Genomic DNA, 18,133 nt, shown 5'->3' with positions numbered 1-18,133 from the left:
TTCAGCAGTAAAGAACCCACCTGCAATGCAGGAGCCACAGGAGGCTCAAGTTGGATCCCTGGGTTGGGAAGATCCCTTGGCAGAGGGCATAGTGACCCACTCCTGTATGCTTGCCTGGAGAATCCCATTGACAGAGGAGCCTGGCAGGTTACAGTCCATAGAGTCACAAAGAGTCAGACATGACTGAAACGACTGGCATGCACGCAGACCAAGGGAGAGAGGGAAACTGATGTCAAAAAGTAGACTCAGGATTAGGAACTGGTGGTTGGTGATGTAAGGCAGAGGTGGGAAAATCTTAGAAGACTTAGGAAGCATAAGCATAAGCTGGGCACTTCTGCCCTTGATCAGTCTCTAAGCAAACCTGTAACTCATACTTACTAGTTGAAGAGAGGGGAAGCCAGAGGTACTTATGCTTTGTCGATGGTACTGGCCAAGGTTTGGTGGGAGGGTAAACTGTTTCCTTATTTCCGCAGAAGAATACCTTGGGTTAAAACAGAAAAATCTAAATGAAGTGGTTATTTTAAAGCATCACTGCAATTATAGATGCAATCTCTGATATCACGTTAGAAGACTGATTCCTTAGCTGGGTGACTGGCAGAACTTACTAAAATGTCCTCAGTGGCCTCTGGGTGGACACTAGAGCTTTAGGGTGATCATATACTCCCTTGAGAAGTTCACAGAAGCCAGGAGGCCTGCAGACAGGGCACTTGCCCAATACTGGAAGGATGATGGCTTCTCAGGTGCGCTAGTGGTACAGAACCCGCCTGCCAACGTGGGAGATGTAAGAGACCCCGGTTGGATCCCTGGGTCGGGAAGATCCCCTGGAGGAGGACATGGCAACCCACTCCAGTATTCTTGCCTGGAGAATCCCATGAACAGAGGAGCCTGGCGGGCTACAGCCCAAAGAGTCGCCAAGAGTGGGACACGGCTGAAGCGACTCAGCATGCAGGCACGCACTGAAGGATGAAAGCACAAGTAGGAAAAAAAGTTTGGAGCCCAAACAAAAGACCCAGCGCGCTTGGCTCCTTCTTCCCAGGCCATTCAGAGGCACAGTCTCCGTGCGAGGACATCTGGCCTCAGACGACAGTCCTTTAAGCCCAGAGTCACCATTTTGAACCAGTCACTCTCCTTTCAGCAGTGGAGCACTTCCGGTCGCTGCTTGCTATCACGGAAAATGCCAGAGAACTGCTTTACGGACATCTCTACCTCCCCACAGGCACCTTAGGTGCTCCCTGGAATTGAAAGGGCTGTATTTGTTCCAAACTGCTCCAAGTGAGTGATCCTTCAAGTCAGTGGAAGTGACCCTGCTGAGCCCCCAGACAACATCCCTGCAGCCAGAAGGAGCACAGGCTAGTCCTGCTCCACCATCCACACCCACTGGCGTGTGGCACTGACCAGCAATAACCCGGACAACGAACAGGTTGGCTTTCTTTCATTATTATTATTATCAAATTAAAGAAATTATTTTCTTCTTTTTAAGAATATGTATTTGTCTGTGTCAGGTCTTGGTTGCAGCATGAGGCATCTTTGTCGTGTATGTGGTATTTCTCTTTGCAGCTTAGTTGCCCCCCTGGGCATTTTGGAATCTTAGTTCCTGGATCAGAGTTCAAACCTGTGTTCCCTTCATTGCAAGACAGTTTCTTAATCACTGGGGAAGTTCTGAGCAACTTGACTTTTGTGTGGGAAAAGTCAAAGCGCTCATTCATTAGTCATTTGTAACGTGGAACACATTTTCTCATTGTCAGCCTTTGGTGGCTGGATTCTAGGGCTAGTTCATAAAAGTGTATTTAAACCACAATGAGGCCACTATAGAAAATAACTAGAAACTAACATTATTGAAGACCAAATGAAAACCTATATTTGCAATATGCTATACATCCAACATAGAGATATATACACATTAAAAATTATAATTTAACAATTTAAATATTATAAAAAATCTTATTATATTTTCTCCATTATAAAGTATGTTAGGACATAATTATTAATTTTCCTCCATGATGAGGTTTCTGACATGATCTGCTTGGGTCCCAATCTCAGCAATGTGGTGCATCTAGAGAGGCAAGAAACTTGTCCTGATCCCACCTGTGGCATCCGTTTTCCCAACCCAAGAGTGCCTCAGTTTCCTTTCAGGGTTGACACCCTCATGTTGTACAGGTACAACTACAAATCAAAGGGATGGACATGTAACCCAATACAAGACAGTTCTCTCTCCTTCCCAGAATCCTGAATGATGAATGGAAAGACAAAATGTGGTATATCATACATGGAATATTATTCAGCAACAAAAAAAGTAGTGGTATATACCACAATATCGATGAACCTTGAAAACATTACATTCAGTCAAAGAAGCTAAACCAAAATACCACATATAGTATAACTTCTTATATGAAATGTCCAGAATAAGCAAATCTATAGAGACAGAAAGTAGATGAGTGCCTAGGGCTGGGAGGATTGAAGACAAATGGGGAGTGACTGCTATTGGGAATGGGATTTCTTTTAGGGGTGATGAAAACATTCTAAAATTAATTGTAGTAATGGATGCTCAACTCTGTGAATATACTGAAAACAAGTGATTCATACATGTTAAATATGTGAATTGTGTGCCATCTGAATAATTTCTAAATAAAGATGAGGGATAACAGATACAAGTATATGTGTTTGTGTGTGAGAGAGAGAGAGTGAGTGAGTGCTCTACAGAGACAAGAGTGAAGCCAAGGATTTAGCATGATAACCAAGAATGGAGGAAAACTTTGATTTTGATCTACAGTGCTCAACAGGCTGATTTTCATTACAAATTCAACAGTCACCAATTTTTAAAAAAAATCAAGAAATCCAAAACAAAAGGCCCATCTTTCATAAACAACACTGCATCTTGTTTTTCTGCACAGGGACCCAAACCAGTAGAGCAATCACTTATTTGCTTATTTCAGAAGGTGGCCATAGTCACAAAGGGTGGAGAGAACTAAGCAAAGGTCCTTTTCTGTTTCGGAGCTGACTTTTCACACGTAAGACTGACAAACTGACCCTGTGACTTCTGCTTCCAGGTCCTCCCCAACAGGCTTCTCAAATAATGAGTTTTAGTTTTCTGGCCGTTCTAAAGTCCTTCCTGTCATAGACCAGAGAGGTCCACCCGAATATCTGAAAACCTTCATGAAAGAAAGTGGCATCGTGAGAGAATTACACAATGGTGGGAGGGACAGGTTCTTGCTTTCATTTTGAAGTAAAACTGGTTGTCCAACAAAGGCCCAATAATTTTTTCATCATGTCATCACAATGTGCTTGCTCCCCAACCCAACATAAACAGCTGGTGTTCCTGCTGCAGTCCTCCACTTCAGAGCTATGCAACTGATTTTGTTCCCTGACACATCAAGCCTGCCCCAATCCTATTTCCTGTCTCTACAAAAGGCAATTAAACCTGTCCCTTCAAAACTGTCAAATAAGGAGATGAACTGTTTGTCCTGAAAATTATAACGGTGAACTTTCCCACACAGAAAGGAACTGCTTCGTTTTCACTTAAAGAATTTCCAAATAAAATAGTTCTGGAGAGGCCCTGTGCACATTTAAACTAGCAAAAATAAGCTGGGATAATAATATGTTGGCCCAGCTATGGGAAAACCCCTGTGGGTTCTATATTGGTTCAGTGTCTCTGGAAGATAATACTGTAATAGGTGACAAGAGCTCCAAAACTTGTTACTCTTTCACCTAATCAATCCCACCTGGGGAACATACTCCCTGGAATTCATACAAAAATACAATTTGAACAGAAATGAGCATAAGAACTCTGTATATGATAGCAAATAATTGAAAATAACCAACATTATTGTGGAGAACATTACGGTGAACACTGACTATGTAACAGGATAAAATACAAGTAAAGTTATTTGACCATTTAAATATTTGTATAGAAATGTGCATAAAGAAGTAAGTTACAAGTAAAAAGTAACATGAGGAACTGACAAATATTCAACAACATGTGTACAAATAAATATCCCAGAATGTTCAGAAATCTTTTTAGTAGTTATATAAAAGGAGTTTAATAACTACCCCAATTCAGCTTTTTCTCCTATAAAGTTGCTTAAGGTCATCGTTTAAAAAAAAGAGTATACACATATAAAGTGTCATGCAGGCTTAAATGTACTACTGGGTTTTTTTTAAAAGTTATGTAAACATTAGCTATTACGTTTACTAATATGGAACAAAAAATAAGAGAACCCAACCAAGGAAAGAGCTCATACAGGTATGGTGTCCATCCATGTATTATGTGGGGGTTTTATTTCCTCTGCATTTGAGACTCAGATCAAATTCAATATGTCTAAGATAATTTTTAGGATGCTAGATTTATATCATATTTCCTTGATGAGCTAAGATACTTTTCTTCTAATAACTTGAACTGCTTTATAAATATTATCTTCTTTATTTTCACAAATATCAATCAATACCCCTGATCTGAGGTCAGAATGGTGAAATCAAGTGGGTAGCAAAGCTGCATGTTTTTATTCAGATTGACACACTGTTGTGTTATATACAGCTGGGACTGAGTATGAGCAGAATTAATGATTGAGCAGAGCTTGTTAAATGTGACCTACATGGTTCGATCCCTGGGTTGGGAAGATGCCCTGGAGGAGGGCCCGGCAACCCCACTCCAGTATTCTTGCCTCAAGAATCCCCGTGGACAGAAGAGCCTGGCTGGCCACAGTCCACATGTTTGCAGAGTTGGACATGACTGAGCAACTAAGCACACTTCACAGCATGGACCATTTGCACCAAATCATCAGCTGCTTAATAAAAATGCAGATTCTTAGACCCCCACCCCAGTCTTGAATCAACATGTCTCCTGGTGTGGCCTGGAAAAATAAATTTTTAATCAGGAACTTCAGGTGATTTTTATGTCCCAGAAAGCCTAAGATTCACTGCTGTGCAAGCCTATGAGAGAGTGGTTGGTTGATTCATTAATTCATAAAACACTGAGGGCATACACAGTGCCAGACTCTCTGTCAAGTGCTAGGGAGTGAAGTCCAATAAGATACCGTTGCTGCTCCTGGATACAATACGATATGCATATTGTGCAGGAATGTGCACAGTGCTTTGTGAGCAAAGAGGAGAGTTAATAATTCAGCCATGGAATACTTAGGAATGCTTCCTGTTCCAGGAAAAGGAAACTTTGGGATCATATTTTGAAGAAAAAAAAGAAGTCAGTAGGAATAGGACTGATGGGGGAAAAAAACAATGCATTTCAAGCATTTTTAACATTTTTTAACATTTCATGACATTAGGTTTCTATACTCCTACTTCAAGTATTTTAACCACTGGGTTACCCTGTTATTCTTAACAAGAGGCATAGCTAGAAGAGCAAAGAAAAAGAGTCTGAACTCAGTGACTTGGTCCTGAGCTTTGCCATTTGCCAGCTGTTCTGTTTTCAAGTACATCAGTTAACCAAGCTGGGTCTTCGTTTCATTACTTGGGAAATGAAGGGGCTGGGCTATATGATCTCCTGGGCACCTTTCCAGCTCTAACTGGCAAAGATGCCTAAGACTTTCCAAGCGGAACAATGAGCACTGTCATCTACATCAGCAGCTGTGCTAGGAAACTGAACAGCTCCAGAAGGCTTCTCTCTGGCTTTCATACCAAAAGGAAAATTCTTTCACTCTATCCCTGTGTGGCCAGCAGCCAAAAAGGTTGGAAGGATTTTTATAAGTGATGAAAAAAAAGAAAAACCAACCTTGTCTATAAGTATTTAAAGAGGTTTAGGATTTTCCTGAATCTGACATGTTTTAAACAACAGTGAAAGGACTGGGATAAAGAAAAGCTAACATATAATTTACTCTGAGTTTACATATAGTTACGCTTCAGTTCAGCTCAGTTCAGTTCAGTCGCTCAGTCTTGTCCAACTCTTTGGGACCCCATGGACAGCAGCACGCCAGGCCTCCCTGTCCATCACCAACTCCCAGAGTTTACTCAAACTCGTGTCCATTGAGTCGGTGATGCCATCCAACCATCTCATCCCCTGCTGTCCCCTTCTCCTCCCGCCTTCAATCTTCCCCAGCATCAGGGTCTTTTCCAGTGAGTCAGTTCTTCACATCAGGTGGCCTAAGTAATGGAGTTTCAGCCTCAGAATCAGTCCTTCCAATAAATATTCAGGACTGATTTCCCTTAGGATGGACTGGTTGGATCTCTTCTGTCCAAAGGACTCTGAAGAGTCTTATCCAACACCACAGTTCAAAAGCATCAATTCTGCAGTCTCAGCTTTCTTTATAGACCAACTCTAACATCTATGCGTGACTACTGGAAAAACAACAGCTTTGACTAGATGGACCTTTCTTGTCAAAGTAATGTCTCTGCTTTTTAATATGCTATCTAGGTTGGTCATAACTTTTCTTCCAAGGAGCAAGAGTCTTTTAATTTCATGGCTGCAGTCACCATCTGCAGTGATTTTGGAGCTCAAAAAGATAAAGTCTGTCACTGTTTCCACTGTTTCCCCATCTAATTGCCATGAAGTGATGGGACCAGATGCCATGATCTTCGTTTTCTGAATGTTGAGCTTTAAGCCAACTTTTTCACTCTCCTCTTTAACTTTCATCAAGAGGCCCTTTAGTTCTTTACTTTCTGCCATAAGGGTGGTGTCATCTGCATATCTGAGGTTATTGATATTTCTCCTGGCAGTCTTGATTCCAGCTTGTGCTTCGTTCAGTACAGCATTTTGCATGATGTACCCTGCATATAAGTTAAATAAGTAGGGTGACAATATACAGCCTTGACATATTACTTTCCCTATGTGGAACCAGTCTATTGTTCCATATCCAGTTCTAACTGTTGCTTCCTGACGTGCATACAGATTCCTCAGGAAGCAGGACAGATAGTCTGGTATTCCCATCTCTTTCAGAATTTTCCACAGTTTACTATGATCCACAAAGGCTTTGGCATAGTCAATAAAGCAGAAGTAGATGTTTTTCTGGAACTCTCTGGCTTTTTTCATGATCCAGTGGATGTTCACAACTTGATCTCTGGTTCCTCTGCCTTTTCTAAAACCAGCTTGAACATCTGGAAGTTCATGGTTCACGTATTGCTGAAGCCTGGCTTGGAGAATTTTGAGCATTACTTTACTAGCACGTGAGATGAGTGCAATTGTGCGGTAGTTTGAGCATTCTTTGGCATTGCCTTTCTTTGGGACTGGAATGAAAACGGACCTTTTCTAGTCCTGTGGCCACTACTGAGTTTTCCAAATTTGCTGGCATATTGAGTGCAGCACTTTCACAGCATCATCTTTCAGGATTTGGAATAGCTCAACTGGAATTCCATCACTTCCACTAGCTTTGTTCGTAGTGATGCTTTCCGAGGCCCATTTGACTTCAGATTCCAGGATGTCTGGCTCTATGTGAGTGATCACACCATAGTGATTATCTGGGTCGTGAAGATCTTTTTTGTACAGTTCTTCTGTGTATTCTTGCCACCTCCTTTTAGTATCTTCTGCTTAGGTCCATACCATTTCTGTCCTTTATCAAGCCCATCTTTGCATGAAATGTGTCTTTGGTATCTCTGATTTTCTTGAAGAGATCTCTAGTCTTTCCCATTCTGTTGTTTTCCTCTATGTCTTTGCATTGATCGCTGAAGAAGGCTTTCTTATCTCTTCTTGCTATTCTTTGGAACTCTGCATTCAGATGCTTATATCTTTCCTTTTCTCCTTTGCTTTTTCCTTCTCTTCTTTTCACAGCTATTTGTAAGGCCTCCCCAGACAGCCATTTTGCTTTTTTGCATTTCTTTTCCATTGGGATAGTCTTGATCCCTGTCTCCTGTACAATGTCATGAACCTCAGTCCATAGTTCATAGGCACTCTATCAGATCTAGTCCCTTAAATCTATTTCTCACTTCCACTGCATAATCATAAGGGATTTGATTTAGGTCATACCTGAATGGTCTAGTGGTTTTCCCTACTTTCTTCAATTTAAGTCTGAATTTGGCAATAAGGAGTTCATGATCTGAGCCACAGTCAGCTCCCAGTCTTGTTTTTGTTGAGTGAATAGAGCTTCTCCATCTTTAGCTGCAAAGAATATAGTCACTTTGATTTCAGTGTTAACCATCTGGTGATGTCCATGTGTAGAGTCTTCTCTTGTGTTGTTGGAAGAGGGTGTTTACTATGACCAGTGCATTTTCTTGGCAAAACTCTGTTAGCCTTTGCCCTGCTTCATTCCGTATTCCAAGGCCAAATTTGCCTGTTACTCCAGGTGTTTCTTGACTTCCTACTTTTGCATTCCAGTCCCCTATGATGAAAAGGACATCTTTTGGGGGTGTTAGTTCTAGAAGGTCTTGTAGGTCTTCATAGAACCATTCAACTTCAGCTTCTTCAGCATTACGGGTTGGGGCATAGACTTGGATTACTGTGATATTGAATGGTTTGCCTTGGAAACGAACAGAGATCATTCTGTCATTTTTGAGGCTGCATCCAAGTACTGCATTTCAGACTCTTTTGTTGACCATGATGGCTACTCCATTTCTTGCAAGGGATTCTTGCCCACAGTAGTACATATAATGGTCATCTGAGTTAAATTCACCCATTCCAGTCCATTTTAGTTTGCTGATTCCTAGAATGTCGACGGAGAAGGCAATGGCACCCCACTCCAGCCTTTTGCCTAGAAAATCCCATGGACAGAGGAGCCTGGTAGGCTGCAGTCCATGGGGTCACTAGAGTCGGACACGACTAAGCGACTTCACTTTCACTTTTCACTTTCATGCATTGGAAAAGGAAATGGCAACCCACTCCAGTGTTCTTGCCTGGAGAATCCCAGGGTCGGGGGAGCCTGGTGGGCTGCCGTCTATGGGGTCACACAGAGTTGGACACGACTGAAATGACTTAGCAGCAGCAGCAGAATGTCAACGTTCACTCTTGCCATCTCTTGTTTGACCACTTCCAATTTGCCTTGATTCATGAACCTGACATTCCAGGTTCCTATGCAACATTGCTCTTTACAGCATCGGACCTTGCTTCTATCACCAGTCACATCCACAACTGGGTATTGTTTTGCTTTGGCTCCATCTCTTCATTCTTTCTGGAGTTATTTCTCCACTGATCTCCTGCAGCATATTGGGCACCTATCGACCTGGGGAGTTCCTCTTTCAGTATCCTATCATTTTGCCTTTTCATACTGTTCATGGGGTTCTCAAGGCAAGAATACTGAAGTGGTTTGCCATTCCCTTCTCCAGTGGAACACATTCTGTCAGACCTCTCCATCATGAAACTGGGTCTTGTTCTGATGGGCAGGGCTGTGCTCAGTAAATCTTTAATTTAATTTTCTGTTGAAGGGCGGGGCTGTGTTCCCTCCATGTTATTTGACCTGAGGCCAAACTCTGGTGGAGGTTATGAAGATAACCGCGACCTCCTTCAAAAGGTCCCATGCAGGCACTGCCTCACTCAGTGACCCCAACCCTCAGCAGGCCAACGCCAACCCACGCCTCTGCAAGAGACTCCTGGACACTCATAGGAAGTCTGGGTCAGTCTCTTGTATGGTCACCGCTCCTTTCTCCTGGGTCTAGTGCACACAGGGTTCTGTTTGTGCCCTTGCAGTGTCTGTTTCCCCAGTCCTGTGTAAGTTCTGGTGGCTCTATGGTGGGTTAATGGTGACCTCCTCCAAGAGGGCCACTGCAGGTCTACTGCACCCAGAGCCTCTGCCCCCACAGCAGTCCAGTGCTGACTCGTACCTCCTCAGGAGACACCCAAACACAGTACTTTCTCAGTCTCTGGGTCCTGGTGGGCACAAGGTATGTTTGAGCCCTCTAAGTGTCTCTGCTGAGTATAGAGTTTGATTCTAAATGCAATTTTGCCCCTCCTACCATCTTGGTGGGGCTTCTCCTTTGCCCTTGGATGTGGGATATCTCCATAGTTATTCTTGGTAACTAACAACTGACTATAAAACACTCAACAACTACAAAGTGTAAAGTACACAGCTGGTAATAAATAATAATTAGAGACATTAGTGGGTGGCATATATACGGATGTAGTCACAAGCACAGAGTATAATTAAACCTTGCCGAATAGCCATTTTTCAGGACTGGAAATGATTTACACCAAATAAATGGTGAAAGAATGTCCCTCCCCAAACTTCCTGAAGTATAAGTTTAGGGCACTGTCATATAAAAACAATAATAAAGCTTTTAAAATTTGTTGTATGTATGTAGGAAAAACTAGCTCTGAATGATGCAAATAACACATAGCTGGATCACAGTTCAGGGCATGGATAAAGTCTGATAGCACTAAGCTAGCACAGAGTGAGAAATTCCTGGAACTGACCCTACAAAAATGATCTAAGGCTTTTTCTGAGATGTATCCTCAGATACTTTCAGTGAAGCATACCTTTAAATTTGAAAGGCTACAAAATTAATTTCTGTAACAAATTTTATATGTATATAATATATAATGTTATAACATATATAATATATAGATAGATATATTATATATTACATATATATTAATAATATTATACATATTATTTATATCTATGTATACATCTATCTCCATCCTTGCATATACATAAATGCGTACATTTTGAATAATGAATTCCTCAGAAGTCCATCAGTCTGAGGCTTTAAAATAAATATTTCAAGCTTTAGAGTTTCTCATATTTTCCCCCTCTTCTCATAGACATGCCATAAATGTACAACTTCTGCAAAGATGATTCAACAGGTGGAAACAGGACTACAAAGAGAAGTCTGCCCCTATTAACAAGTTGTGGAACTTATGTTTCTTCCTCACAGGGGAGTCCCAGATCCCTTTCACTCGGAAAATTCCTCTGAATACAGAAGAATATTTATTAGATGACTAGTGTTTGGGGATTCCTGCAGCAAGCCTAAAGAAGAAGGATCACTCACTGTCTTCAGCGATTCACCAAAGGATCTCCTCCCCATAGTCCCCAGATATCACCTTGTAAGTTAGTTTCTCTCCTGCATTAACACCACCTACTAGTGAGGGAGCATAGTCACTGAAAAAAAACACCTGTAAATACTGAGTGTTTTTTATTTGTAGCTGTTGGCTAAAAGGGGGGTGTTCCCCAGAAAAATGTGCTGAGATATAAAGAAACAGATCTAACACAGGTAAATTTAAGTTCTCAAAGAGGAAAGACATAACAGGAGCAGAAGTAATATTTAAAGAAATATTGTTGAGAAAAATAACCAAGACATGGATTTGTAAAGCTCTACAAACTTCCATCACAGCAATACAGAGAAAATTAAACCATCATAGTAAAAGCTGAAGATCAAAGAGAAGTTGTAAGTACTCTTAAAAACATCTGGGAAAAAGACATGTTACCTTTGAAATGTAATAATAAAACTAATAACTGACTTATCAACTGAAAAAGTAAAGTCCAAAACCAATCTTTAAGGTGTTGAAGGAAAACAACTACCAAAATAGAATTTTCTACCCAGTGAAAATATCCTTCATAAATAAAGGATAAGACTTTATCAGATAAAAACTGAGAGAATTTATTACCAACAGAGTCATACTCAAAGAAATAGTGAAGAGAGTTCTTCAGACAGAAGGAAAGTGGTCCCAGCTGGAGGCACAGAAGTGCTGAAAGCAACGAAATACATCAAAAGGGTAAATAAGTGAGTAAATCTAAATGATAGTGACTATAAAACAAAATGATAATAATATGGAATTTTCAATATACATAGAATTAAAATATACAGCAATTACACAAAATGGGGTTCATATGTTCTAAGGTTCTTATACTGTGTGCAAAATGATTAAAATACTAATATTAGAATTTTAATAAGTTATGTATGTAGTGTTGTAATCCTATGGAAACAAGAGACTAGGTTAAAAAATAGAAGAAAAAAAAAAAAAAAAACCCAAAGTAGGAGTGTACATTTAAACTCAAATAAAGACTTGAACATAGGACCTGAAACCATAAAGCTCCTGAAGAAAACATTGTAATAAGCTCTGAGACATAGGTCTTGGTGATGTCTTTTTGAATCTGACTCCAAATGCAAAAGCAACAAAAGCAAAAATAAACAAGTGGAGCTACATCAAACCAAAAAGCTTCTGCACAATAAAGGAAACAATCAACAAAATGAAAAGGCAACTTGATGAGAGAAAATATTTGCAAATCATATATATGATAAGAGGTTAATATCCAAAAATATATAAATAACTCAAACAACTCAACAACAACAAAAACAAATAATCTGATTTTTAAATGGGCAGAAGATCTGAATAGATGTTTTTCCAAAAAAGAAAGGTACGTGAAAATGTGCTCAACATCCTTAATCATCAGGGAAATGCATATCAACCACAATGAGACAGCACCTCACAGCCATTAGAATGGCTATAATCAAAAAGACGAAAATAAGAAGCATTGGTGAGGATGCTGAGAAAAGGGAACCCTTGTGTGCACTGGTAGTGGGAAATTCATGCAGCTGTTGTGGAAAACAGTATGGAGTTTCCTCAAAAAGTTAAAACTAGAGGTGCTATATGATCCAGCAATTCCACTTCTGGGTATTCATCCAAAGAAAATGAAAACACTAATCCCAAAGGATAAGTAAATGCCATTTTCACCACAGCATTATTTACAACAGCCAAGATACGGACACAACTAAGATTCTATCAATGGGTAAATGATTAATGAAATTAAACAGGAATATTATTCAGCCACAAAAAAGAATGAAATCTTGCCAATTGTGACAACATGGATAGACTTCAAAGGCCTTATGCTAGATGAAATAACTCAGAAAGAAAGACAAATACCACAGGATCTCTCTTATATGTAGAATCTAAAACAAGCAAAAACTCCATTACAACCAAGTTCATAGATAATACAAAACAGATTAGTGGTTGACAGTGGGCGTGGGGATGGAAGAAATGGGCGAAGCAGGTCAAAGGTTAAAAGAACAGGACATCATACCCAGTTTCAAAGTATAGCAATATAAAAGGGACATCTACTTTAGAATTTTACCTAGGATTCATCTTGCTTATTTCTGAAAACCAGGAAAGAAACTGAAAACTGTAATGATTTATAACATAGTGAGACTTTTATGTATAATGATCTCACTCCTCAAAATGACCTAGGGAAATAAGTAGAATAGCTTAATTATTTTAAGATCCACCAATGTTATAGTGTGTATTAATAGTTCCTTCCCCTTTATTATAGAGAAATATTTCATTTGCATAACTATACCACAATTTGTTTATCCACTTGTTGATGGACATTTGAGTTATTTCCAGATTTTGGCTATTACAAAGCTGTGGAAATCTTTATATGGACATATGCTTACATTTCTCTTGGGTAAATGCCTAGATGAACTGTTTACAAAGTAGTAGGAAAGTTATGCAAAAATAGCCAAGAAAAAGCTTGTGCAACTATAGTAGCTGTTATTGTTGTTTAATTGCTAAGTTGTAGCTGACTCTTTTATGACCTCATCAACTGTAGCCAGCCAGGCTCCTCTGTCCATGGGATTTCCCAGGTAAGAATACTGGAGTGGGTTGCCATTTCCTTCTCCAGGGGATCTTCCTGACCTAGGAATCGAATCAATGTCTCCTGCATTGCAGGCAGATTCTTTACCAACTGAGCTACCAGGGAAGACTATCACCATAGTACCAGACAAAAAGAACTTTAGGGCTAGACACATAACTACAAAGAGGACATTTCCTAAATGATCAAGTATCAATTCATCAGAAAGATATAGCAATTCTAAATATATATATACAAAATAATAAAGGCTCAAAATGCATATAGCAAGAACTGCAGAAGAGGAACAATATCAAATCCTCAATTATAGTGAAAAACTTTTAACATACCTCATTCAGTAAGCAATATATTTTTTAAAATTAGGGATATATGGGATTTGAACATGATAAACAAACTTGATATGATTAACTTACATAGAAAACACAACTTCTAGTGACAAAGTACACATCCTTTTTGTGTACAATGAACAATTTACCAAAATTGACCATATAATGGGCCATAAAGCAAATCTTAACAAATTTCAAAAGTGAGAAATCATATATAGAGCAGGTAGTCTGACAGTGGTGTGGAATTAAACTAGAAGTCAACAAAAACATGCTAGTTTTGTAAGTATTTTCTTATTCTTGCCAATGGCAGAATATTAAGCATCATATTCTTTATGTTTGTGCACATAGGTTGAATAAATGGATTTTTAAAACTGATTAAAAACTAAAGAAAAAAAGAAAAATCATATATAATATCTAGACATAGTAATAGTTATCAACTATTCCATTTTTGAGTATGTAGTATTTTCTTATTTTAAATATAAAAAGTATTAAAAAGAACACTGCAAAATATCTCCATCCTAATTTTGTCTGCCAGTTATGCAGGTTCCCTCCCCACAGACAATCTATATAAGTTTCTTGGGTACCTTTTGTGCACATGGAGTATACACACAACACATGTACATATGCTTTCCTTCATTTTCTTTACACAATGAGAACAGAATACTTGAGATTCATCTATGTTGTAATGTGTACCAATAGTTCATCCCTTTTTTGATGAAGCATTACATCATATGGATATACTACAACCTGTTTATCCATTCACTAGTGATCAGCATTATGCTTTTTTCCCCTAATAAATAAGAACGTAAGAATGCCCTCATTCTTTTTGCAGTTGTATATGTATTCTATTATACAGATGGGAAATGATTTCTCAACTAGTGTCTTTTATGTATTTTTGTTGTTTCTAATTTTTTTTAATTGAGATACAACTGACATATAAAATTATATTAGTTTCAGGTATATAACATAATGATTCAGTGTTTGTAAATATTGTGAAGTGATTGCCACAATAAGTAGATAACATTTGTCACCGTATATAGTTACAAAATCTTTTTCTTATGATGAGAACTTTTAAGATCTATTCTTTTAGCAACTTTCAAATATGCAACACAGTATTATTAACTATAGTCACTATACTGTGCATTACATCCCCATGACTTATTTATTTTAAAACTGGAAGTCTGTACCTTTTGACTCCCTTCACCAATTTTGCTCACTCCCCACCCTCTGCCTCTGGTAATTACCAATCTGTTTTCTGTATCTATGAGTTTGTTTGGTTTAGGTTCTACATATAGATAAGATCTGGCTCCCCTGGTAACTCAGTAAAGAATCTACCTGCAATGCAGGAGACCCTGATTTGATTCCTAGGCCAGGAAGATCCCCTGGAGAAGGAAATGGCAACCCACTCCAGTATTCTTGCCTGGGAAATCCCATGGACAGAGGAGGCTGGTAGACTACAGTCCATGGTGCTGCAAAAGAGCTGAACACGATTTAGAGACTAAACTACCATAGGTGAGATCATATGGTATTTTTTGTCCTCTGACTTACTTCACTTAACATAATGCCCTCAAGATCCGTCTGTGTAGTCAGTCACAAATGGCAGCATGTAAAAAAATTTTTGAGGGACTTCCATACTGTGTTCCAAATTGGCTGTACCAATTTACATCCTGTGTTGTCCCTATACTTTTGCCAGCGCAAATGATGCTCAATAAATTGCACATTTGTTAATTTATACATTTATATCTCTGGAATAAAGTCCTACAAGTGGAACTGTTGGGTCAAAGGATTTGTGTTTGTCCTTCTTAGTATTTTACCAATACTCGAGCCAGCAATGTAAGAATATACAAAATAGTTTCATCAAATTTAAGAGTCAATGAACTAATTGGCTATTCTGCCTATGGTTATCTGTAACTACCCTGTAGAGTCAAGATCTGTCTGCATTATTAAACAAAACCAAGATCTTCACTGAGGAGCTTTTCTGCCTTTTGTGGGCAGGAAGCTGTCATCTAATGAAGTTAATCCCTTCGTTTACAGGGCAACTGTAAAGTTCAGGGCTCTAAGGTTGATTACCTCCCATCAGACTGAAGATTTGATCTATATATACTGAGATTGTGGTCTCAATGAAAAGGACTCAAAGTTGGCAGTTGGATAATCAGTCTGATGCAGAACTATGAGAGGTCAGGTGGCAGATGTAAATTTGGTCAGGTTTGAGCTAGGGGTTGTTTTCCCAGCAGGGGTGAGAGCCCTATACCTCTCCACCTATGGTTTCTCACTCGTTTCCCTAGCAACCCCATCACACAGATGGCTGTATGTGGTACCTGCAGTGATGTGGTCAGAAACTGCGGTCCTAGAGCAAAGCCATACAACCTTGCTAGAGAGCAACTGAACCAACTGCTATTTGAGTCCTCTTCGGGGAGTCTACTCTGAGAAAACCCAGGTCACAAGAGCTCCCAATAAGCCAGTCATAAAGGATTCTCAAAGCAGTGTCTGAACACAGAAGAACTTATGGAACAAAATTTTGCAAACTCATGAAATAAAAATAGGTTTCTAAATGCTGAGAAAAATATCCTAATTATTAGGACTGTAGAAAGATGACACAGCTTTTTAGTGAGAACAGAAAAACCATGCTGCTATTTGTAAGTGTTTACATTATGCCTGGCCCTGCACTGAGCACTGATGCATGCCATCCCACTGAATCCTCACATCAACACTCGAAACTGAGTTTATCAGGGCTCGAAATGTCTGGGAGTCAGGATTTGAACCCAAGGCTATCTGACTCCAAAGACTGTGCTCTTAGTCACTATGATTACATAAGCTCAAAAAAAAAAAATGTATTTAAATTTAAGTGCACTATTTAAAAATATACAGAAGAAAAACCACTAGAAGGAAATAGTATTCACAGTTGTATTAGAGAGGCAGGATAATAAAAGTTTTACCCCCTCATTTTCTTTTCTTTTTCCAAATTGTTTATGCTATGGTTGCCATAATCTTATAACAAATCATGTACACACACACACGTATTTTTAACCTCCCGTGTGTCAACTTTCTGAGTACTTTAAATTCTTTTGCTGAGACACACAGGAATGAGTCTAAATTATCTTAAGAGTCTCTTGAGGGCCCCCTTAATCATTATTTTGCTTCTGAGCCTCTTGCAATTTATAAATAAAACTGTGTCAGTATATTTTGAGCCCTTGTATCCACTCCTGATCATCTGGATTCAATTAATCTCAACAAATCTTTTTGGGTGCTGTTAAAAGCACCTCATTTCTCCACTCTGATCTGTGATTTATCTAAGTTATTTGTCCCAGCTCCTTCAGTAAGACCCTGACAGCCTTCTGGACTCTGCTACCCATGTAACTGCAGCTGTGAAGTACAAACGCCTTTTACTGTACAATAAAATGGGGTGATTTTAACACCTTCCTTTTTTGTGAGTTTCTCACACAAAGCTAAGTGGAATTTAGCTTAATTTATTGAGGTGACTGAGAAAATTTTGGTTTACCCTTGACCACAGCCTCAACCTATGCCGCACAAACAGACGGTAAGACTGGTTGTATCTTCTTGCATGCCCTATATCACAATGGTTCTCAAAGTGTGAACCCCAGAACAAAAACATAACATTCCTCTGGAATCCATTAGAAACGCACCTTCTTGGGCCTCACTCCAGGCCTGTGCTGTGCTTAGTCACTCAGCTGCATCCAACTCTTTGCAGCCCCACAGACTGTAACCCACCAGGCTCCTCTGTCCATGGGGAGTCTCCAGGCAAGAATACTGGACTGGGTAGCCTATCCCTTCTATAGGGGATCTTCCTGACCCAGGAATCAAACTGGGGCCTCCTGCATTGCAGGCGGATTCTTTCCCAGCTGAGCTACCAGGGAAGCCCCCACTCCAGGCCTACTGAATGCTAAACTCTGCGGTGGGGTCCAGCAGTCTATGTTTTAACAAGCCCTCCAGGTGATTCTGACTGCTCTCATGTCTGAGAATCTCAGGTCTATGGTAGCAGACAAATCCCAGCTCTACCTGCTAGCTTCCCCTCAGACCTTGGACTTGGCCATGTGATCATCCTTCTTGACGCTTCCCAGGTGGCTCTAGCGGTAAAGAACCTGTCTGCCAATGCTGGAGACATAACAGACGTGGCTTTGATCCCTGGGTTGGGAAGATCCTCTGGAGGAGGGCACGGCAACCCACTCCAGTATTCTTGCCTGGAGAATTCCATGAACAGAGGAGCCTGGTGCACTAGTCAACGGGGTCGCAAAGGGTCAGACACAAATGAAGCAACTTAGCATGCACACACCCTTCCTTGGTCTATCTAACTCTGCCTAGCTGGTTAATTTGAAGATCAAGATTCTGATAGGC

General features: G+C 39.8%; 1 protein-coding gene across 7 annotated transcripts in view; it reads right to left on the bottom strand.

The window, feature by feature from the left end:
* The window catches only part of DOCK8 (dedicator of cytokinesis 8), a 233,762-nt gene that overhangs the window by 179,311 nt on the left and 36,318 nt on the right, over window positions 1-18,133 (bottom strand). For 6 of the 7 annotated variants that reach the window (XM_010860673.1, XM_010860674.1, XM_010860676.1 and 3 more), the window contains exon 2: window positions 379-481. The exons of the other annotated variant lie outside the window; for it this stretch is intronic. In XM_010860673.1, the coding sequence (XP_010858975.1) occupies window positions 379-481 (103 nt within the window). The remainder of the gene's footprint in view (window positions 1-378; window positions 482-18,133) is intronic. 7 annotated transcript variants of the gene reach the window in all.

Source organism: Bison bison, unplaced genomic scaffold (assembly GCF_000754665.1).
Source record: "Bison bison bison isolate TAMUID 2011002044 unplaced genomic scaffold, Bison_UMD1.0 scf7180017864469, whole genome shotgun sequence".
Taxonomy (NCBI): domain Eukaryota; kingdom Metazoa; phylum Chordata; class Mammalia; order Artiodactyla; family Bovidae; genus Bison; species Bison bison.
The sequence above is the reverse complement of the archived record's forward strand: the minus strand, read 5'-3'. Positions and strand labels throughout refer to the sequence as shown.